The sequence below is a fragment of the Diplotaxodon limnothrissa genome, linkage group LG18, assembly GCF_057381915.1.
Source record: "Diplotaxodon limnothrissa isolate DT_005_m linkage group LG18, D_limnothrissa_male_GT1.1, whole genome shotgun sequence".
NCBI classification, from domain to species: Eukaryota; Metazoa; Chordata; class Actinopteri; order Cichliformes; family Cichlidae; genus Diplotaxodon; species Diplotaxodon limnothrissa.
In genome coordinates, this window is record NC_140613.1 from 8,912,574 (window position 1) to 8,920,707 (window position 8,134).

Consider the following 8,134-nt stretch of genomic DNA (forward strand, 5'->3'; position numbering starts at 1 on the left):
GGTGTATTTCAGTCAAAGTGGGAGCAGTCTCACTAATTTCCTTTTGTAACAAAAACAGAGGACGGATCCCGGCTCCTCAAGAGGCTGCCTCGTGTGGATTTTTGTCTTAATTCCACACACATCCTTCCTTATGTCGACGCGCTGTATCCTGAACGCAGCACCGATTGCTATGACTACTTGTGTTAACCAGTGCATCAGAGGCACACGCCTGTGGGTGGACCAATCAGAGCCTCCGATGTCATGCTATGCCAGCAGTGACATAGAAGGGTGGGGGTGTGAATCTAAAACCGGTCCCACATCAGGAAACCCGAATAATACCGACAGGACTCACTCTAACACAGAACAACCTGCTGACTCCATCTGAATCACATTCCATCATGTCTGAGTTTATCTCTGGGTGAGTGAACTATTCATACCTTCCTTTTGTATTCGTATTAAAGACTAAACATCTGTGTGTGATTAGAACTACTCGTGTAGGCAGACTCTATTTATGATGTATTAATCCCTCAAATACCAAATACTCGCACCTCTAGCATACGTTTTCTGTGTGGAGGCTGGATTAACTTTGTGTAGTCCATCACCGGGTTTCTATTCTGTTGAATGTGTATAGCTGCTTCTGTCGAACATCAATAAGGAAACTAATATCCTCAAACTGCTTAATTACGGTGGTCCTGATTTTTTTTTAAAAAATAGATAAATAAATAAACTGCCTGGGGCTTTAACATCTCTCCGCTCCGCTGGCAGTTTTCCTGAGTTCTTCCGCAGTCTTTGAACGCGCAATTACGCGCGGAAGAGCTACAACGTGCCCACCGGCACTGATGGATGGGGCGGAAAAACCCCACACGAGATCCTCCGTGACGTCACTGAACCCGCTGTCCCATTACTGGCACAGGAAGGTGGTTTATTCACAGTGAACACACACTGTAATCTCCTCGTTGCCGTAATGCTTCCTTCATGTCGCAGTTTGTTTCATTTGACCACATGTGGGCCCAATGAGGTGTCCGTGAGTCAGCTACAGCCTGCACCACCATCACATAAAAGTGTGGGCTGGGTTAGTGACGGAGCGCACGTACCACTTTGAAAGAGGAAAAGAATGAAAACATTGGAAACGATTGAACAGAAAGATTAGAACATGATTTTTGTTTGTTTTATTCTGTTTTTAAATGTTGAGCGCGTAAAAAAGAACAGATCTTCACTTTCCCTCGATTTATTATCGGGTTTTTTTTATCCTTATATAAAATAAGCATATACTGCCATTATTATAATGCTTTTTTAGTACACATTTCACTGTACTCAGAACTATGTATGTGACAAATAAAGGATCTTGGATCTTGAATCTTGTCCTGCTTAAAACACCTGATCGAAGTAGCATCATTAATAGACCCATTCTACCACCTGGATTTTTCCAACTACCGTGAAGCTTCTTTCTGAACGAAAAAGAAGGTCTTTAAAGGGGCTTTAGGGGGTTCAAAGGGCGGGATTAACTCCCAAACTCCTCCAGAGTCTTCAGTTATTCTTGTGGTAATTACACTGTGGTGATTTTAATTACAATAGCTCCACTTGGGTGGGTGAGTGGGGGAAGGGCTGGGATGTTTTGTACCACTAATGAAATGATTTAAAACACATGTGATATTTAAAACTACATGTGATATTTAAAACTACATGTGATATTTCCATTGGTGATAGGCATCCACTCTACAAATCAGTGCCTTACCATATGTGGTTAAGGCCTCTGCATCTACTGCATAGGATGAGGGGGGTGGCCAGAGGGCAAGCATGCAGTGAAGCTAATTTGGCAATACGTGGTGTGTAACAAGCAGAATAAACAAGTTCTCTGATGCTATCTTGCTGAGCCCCTTTTTATGCTAATATTCAGCTTTAATAAGACACTTCCCCAGTCTTTGTTAATGGCTTATATATCGGATGAGCCTGTTAACAGCTCACTTTGATCCGGTTAAAGATAAAGTGTTTGTAGAAAAGAGCACAGACAGGTTAAACAATATTTAGTTTGCTTTTGATTAAACTATTTGCTTTTGGGGTTGTTTTTAAGGTTTTATGTTATCTCATTGGTTCTATTTCATGTGGAACAACCTAGTGGCTGTAATCAAGTGGCTTTACAACATTTTATTATTTATATAGTTTAAAAAAACGTAGCCATCCTCAGGAAATTAACAGGGTTATAAGTAAAGTTAAAGAGCCGTGCTGGTGGTGATCAGAGCACAGAAGGCAGAAAACCGTCAGTGTTGATGTGAGAATTGACTCCTCAAATGTACAGACAAACAAAACTGAACAATAAAAGGTGCATCGATGTTTGGTTGAGAAACATTTCATTCTGTTTACATCACACAGGCATTTCACTCAACCACCTGACCGTGACACACTGTATGTTTGCACAATAACAGGATATTAAGTGTGTTTGTACATGTCTGTTCAAGACATTCATTTCAGCTCAGGAACTGTACAGGATACTCCTCCTTACAAATTGCATCGGCTGAAATGGCAAATCACTGTTATTTCCTGGTAAAGGAATGCTGTATGCAGTATGAATTTGTGTGTAAGAAGACTAAAGCCTCTATGTCAGACCTTTGAGATAAATACTATAAATAAAAACTGACTTTGTTTGTGTGTCCTCACATGTTAGGCCACGTTCTGCTTTGAAACACTGCATAACTTCATGTTTTCATATATGTTTCTCTTGCTTTCCAGCGTCAGCTATGAAGAATGCAAGACCACAGCTGATTGGCTGCTGTCGAACACACAGGTGCGGCCGATTGTGGGAATCGTGTGCGGTTCAGGCCTGGGAGGTCTGGCTGAAATGATCAAGGACCCGCAGATTTTCAAATACAGCGATATTCCCAATTTCCCCCGGAGTACAGGTATCCACAACCTCCAGCAGTTTGGGAAACACAACTGTTTGTTTGTTTGTTTGTGTGTGTGTGTGTGTGTGTGTGTGTGTACGCGCATGCTTGTGACCTTGATTCGACACAGTCCCACGGCACTTTATGAAACAGTCTTAAGATTTAATCTGCTGATTTTTTTATTCTTGGACATAAATTGTCATTACACTGCTCTTAAAAAGGGTGAGTTGAACCATATAAACTGTTCAGTTAGAATTAGGAAGTACAAATACTGTCTTAGGTGTAGAAAAAGATCATGTTTTGGGTTAAAATATAATAGTTGCCACTTTTCCTACTTTTAGAGCTTCATCTTCTTCATTGTCAAATCCAGCTTTTCAACTGTGCTGACTCATGACTACTTCACACTTTGCCATAAGATTGGGCTGTGTTGTGAATTGCACTGGGGTCTAACAGTGTGTGTTTGTGTGTGTTGCAGTGCATGGTCATGCTGGCCGGCTCGTGTTTGGAACACTAAAAGGGAAGCCATGTGTATGCATGCAGGGCAGGTTCCACCTGTACGAGGGCTACCCCATCCAGAAGGTGAGTAGAGACAAAAAGCTAACACAGGCAATAAAAGCTTGTCGTTTTTTTGCTATCAGAGTCTTCTGGACTAGAGCAGGTTCTTCCATTTAGAGGACATTCCATAGATTCTCACAGGGTCAATAAGTTGTATTCAGTCAGAGGACAAAAGGAAACCTGAGGCAGTGGTGGGGAGAGGAAGTACACAGTCATTTCTGGATGGCTGAACATTGTAAATGTTCTGTATCGATACTATACACCCGATTTTAGCTTTGTGGTTTGTGAGTGTTAGCAGCACATAAGTCCCAGTACTTTAAACCCCTGTAGTCCGTATCATAAAATGCTAAATTAAAGGATTGTATCCCTCAGACAACACAGCAGATGTTTATTCGAATGTATGTTTTACCTAATTGAACAATACAGAAGATTTTAGAGAGATTTACTCATAATATACTTCCAATCATAGAGATACAAAATGTGGATGAATAAAAGCCAAAAAGCTTTTAATAAAAACATTTTAAAAACTCAGCAGGAACTTTTTCCCCTCAGACACTGGTCAGGATTATGCAGGGTTATCCACAGGCTTTTCTGTCCAGTGTTTACAGTGGAATAGTTTATCTAGTAGAAAGTTATTCCCACAAAAAGTGCCAGCTCGGAGCTTTGAAGACACAAACAGCTGCTGAGCATCTCAAATGTAAATCTCAGGTTTCTAAGGCTTCTGGAAGATTACTCACTCCCAGACTTTTGCTGTGGAGCGCATGGAGACTAAACAATGAGAAAATTAGCGTTCTCTCTGACTTGGATGGCTCCTTAAATGTAACGTTGATCTAAGCTTGTTATGTCGACTGCTCTCGGGAGAAGACAACTGTATTCAGGTTATCAGTGTAGGAAATTTCTTTGTGTCTATTGTTACATCAGTGTGTTAATAAATAAAGGTGAATTTCCTAAATCGATAACTGAGAGCAGTTTTCTTCCACACATTTCATGTCTCTTGTGTTATTCAATGTTCGCTTTGCATGAGTTTTGCTTGTTTGTCTTATAACGTTAACACACGTTTTTTTTGTGTGTGTTTTATATTCACTTATTTATACTAGATCACATTGCCCATGCGCGTCTTCAAGCTGATGGGCGTAGAGACGATGATAATGACCAACGCAGCCGGAGGCCTCAACCAGGACTACAAAGTGGGGGACATCATGGTCATCAAGGACCACATCAACATGCCAGGGTTTGCTGGGGTCAACCCGCTGTCTGGACCCAATGATGACAGGTAGGTGGAGGTGAGGGAGGGGTAGAAGCAGATATTGAAGATAGCATTTTTTGGTTTGAAGCTTTTCTAGCTAATTTTTTTCTCAGTACATTAAGCATTACATTTTGCTGTTCCAGTCATTGTTAACATTTCCCTGTAGCTATGAAAGTCGACCAGTCCACTATCAGTCTAAGGGCTTCTGTTGTTATAAATAAAGCAGGCTGAATGTGAACCTGTGTAACAAGAAGCGTTGGAGAAGATTTCCTCTGAATTAAAAACAAACTGTTATGAATGAGCCGTTGTTTCGCTCAGTATAAACATTTAGACAGACCGACCGCTAAAATCATTAACAAGACCTTGGAAAATGCCTCACCCTGGTGCCACCCGATGCTACACTCTCAGCGTACACATGGTTGAATTTTACTCACAGTTAAAGTAGCCCTGGGGCCACAAGAGAGGCACCTTTCGGACTTAAGTTTGTTCAGGTTTAACCTTGGTACAAACACATTTACATGAATGTTAGAAAGGATGCGCTGCAGTAACAGAATTTGCTCATTCTGCTACTTATTTTATCATAACTGACTGCTGTCCTCCTAAAGATCGCAAATTTTATGTTTGTAAGCAACTCGTGGTCCCCAAATCATTTGGTTAAATATTTCAAGCGAGGGCTACACCGTCACTGTGCAAACAATTGAGCTGTTCTAAGTTCCCTCCTCCACCATGACAAATGTGCATTGTTGGGCCCTCCTACACAAAACTGTGACTCTTCAGACCTTTAACAACAATAGGCATTTGATTTTTAGGGTCAGCAAGTATGCCTGTTGTTTAGGGTGGCTTCACACTGGAGGCTTTGCATGACACTTATTTAATGCTGGCCACAGAGCCAGGTTGAGACATTAACAACTGCCAAGTGGGGATGTTGTGGTTTATTTAAAATTATGACCAGCTTATGTTGGTCTGTTATAATGAACATAGCACATTCTTATCTCTGTAAGAGATGCTGAAAGATAAGACAATTTGGCTGATGAAAAATATCCTTTGTGAGCTTTTTATCTTCTCATGATCACATTAAAAAACTCTGAGTATCTATTTGTTGGGTAACTTCAGTATTGAGTCATAGCTGTGTAGATTCCTGTCTTTTGTTGTGTAGATTCTTTTGCGTCAACACTCCTGTTCTCCCTTCAGGTTTGGCTTGCGTTTCCCCTGCATGTCTGATGCCTACGATCGCAAGCTCCGGCAGCTGGCGCACGATGTGGCCGCAGACCTGGGCTTTAGTGAATTTGTGCGTGAAGGCGTGTACTGCGTCCTCGGAGGCCCCTCCTTCGAAACCATTGCCGAGTGCCGCATGCTGCACATGCTAGGCGCTGATGCTGTCGGTGAGTTTTAAATGTTGCTCTCTCACACAAAAACACATCGACTTCTGTTTTAATATTCCTACGCGCCTCACATTGTCCCAATCCCGAATCATCACAACTACAAGCAGATATCTTTTTGAATGAATGGAGATCTTATCTGATCCAAAATGGATTTCTTGCTCTAGGATGGATATTAGTTGCTTATTTAGGAGAAGAATTCAGATAATAGTCTTGTTCAGGATGGAGGGTGAAGTAGAGTTCAAAAGTAAAGCAGTCAGTTTACTGGTTGATCGAGGTTCCTACTCTCATCTGTCTCTGCAAACTGTGTGTCGTGGCTGAAAGAATAAAATCACAGATCCATGTTTACCCTGAGAGATAAGGTGAAGAGCTCTGTTACTCATGGGGAGCTCAGGATCGGTGCTTGGGCTTTTAGGAGGCCTGTTGAAAGTCTTATCAGATTAATTTACTTCTTAAAGGAGCTGCTTTAATCGATCAAGCAGTCTCTTTTATAATATGATATGCAGAATAGGCCTTTTTCAGATGTAAGGCAAAGGAAAATTCTTGTTAGGGACTGCAAAACACAAACAAGGCATTTAATGGATAAAATAATAATCAACATATCAGCATACCTCACACAGACGAAACGTGTCATCCCTCTATAGAAAAAGATTGCCCAAATGCACTAATATACCAAAACTACATCCATATGTACAATACTAAATAAAATCTGACAGTTAAATAATTTCATATTTGTTCTTCTAGTTTAAGAATAAGCTTTATGCCATTTAATTAAGGAAGTATATTGAGAACGTCAGTGTTATAACTTACCTTTTCAATTTTTAATGCAGGGATGAGCACAGTACACGAGGTGATCGTCGCCCGCCACGCTGGGATGCGCTGCTTCGCCTTGTCTCTGATCAGCAACCGCGCAGTGATGGACTACGACAGCCACGAGAAGGCCAACCACGAAGAGGTCCTGGAGACGGGCAGGCTGAGGGCCGAGCAGATGGAGAAGCTCGTGTCCACCATTGTGGCTCAGCTGGAGCATAACATCAATAACTGATAGATGACCTGGTGGCCACCGTCACTGCACTTGATCTCTGCATCACATCTAGAGGATTTCTATCAAAACGCTTAGCTGAAAGCAATTTTTAAAGCACAATGCTTGTAGAATGATGAACTACTTTCTTAGCGAAACTTTTTAGTCTTATGAGCTTGGAAACTAGTCCACATAATAAGCTTTGTTTACATTTACACTGCACAGATACTGTGTTAGGACAAACGTTCTCTTGACTATTTCCTGCTGTAGTATACTGTACTGTGTCCAGCTGCAAAGGGATTCAGTGAAACAGTATCGTGTTATAAAACCTAAATTATTAACCTATTTATTTCTCATTCTCTTACATTCCCTCACATCAACTATTCGCTAATATGAAAAACAAATGATGTTCACATTTTTTTTTATTTAAGAGGACCAACTCATTCAGCATACGTTCCTGTCAATTTGACTAAAGTGGTAATAATGTTCCTTTTTTTTTTTGTAGAGAAAATGTAAATTATAAACTATTTATAGAAAATGTATTTAAGTAGGTTTTTTGTATTTGTTTTTTTTAATGTATAGACTACATTGAAGAAAGAGACATGGCACAGTTATGAAAGAAAGTAGATTACATTAAAAATGTCTTGCCATTTCCTGTCACTGTGTAAACTAACAGGCCGGCTGTGCGTCAGCCTGTGCTTTTAGTGGTACTTTACTAAGATCTGTAACAACTATAGCTCAGCTTTTACAATAAATTACTCTGTTGGAAAACTAAAGTGGTTTTTGTGTGCTGCGTTTGAAACTGTGGGGCTGAATGTTTCTGTGATCAATCACAGGATGTCTCTCTCCAGTCATCTTGAAATGATTTAAATCAATCTTCATTTTCATGCTAAAGCATTAAGAGACTCAAAATTAAAGTAATGTTCTTTTGTTATTCGTGTGCAAACATTTCCTGACTGTTCTCACCTTTTTATTTGTGAAGTTAGTGTCTTTCATTCAAGTATTTTTGTACCCCTTTGGTTTATTTATTACCTTGTAAACGTGCCACTAAAGCAAAGACAATCTGATCAGCTTA

The 8,134-nt window shown here is 40.4% G+C and overlaps 1 protein-coding gene across 1 annotated transcript; it reads left to right on the forward strand.

Moving 5' to 3' along the window:
* The first annotated feature begins 324 nt into the window (after positions 1-324).
* pnp5b (purine nucleoside phosphorylase 5b) lies at positions 325-7,797 on the forward strand. Its single transcript, XM_085377043.1, has 6 exons — positions 325-397; positions 2,707-2,876; positions 3,334-3,437; positions 4,511-4,686; positions 5,851-6,041; positions 6,869-7,797. The coding sequence occupies exons 1-6, from the start codon at positions 378-380 to the stop codon at positions 7,081-7,083; spliced, it is 876 nt and encodes a 291-aa protein (XP_085233169.1). The 5' UTR covers positions 325-377; the 3' UTR covers positions 7,084-7,797.
* Positions 7,798-8,134: the final 337 nt, after the last annotated feature.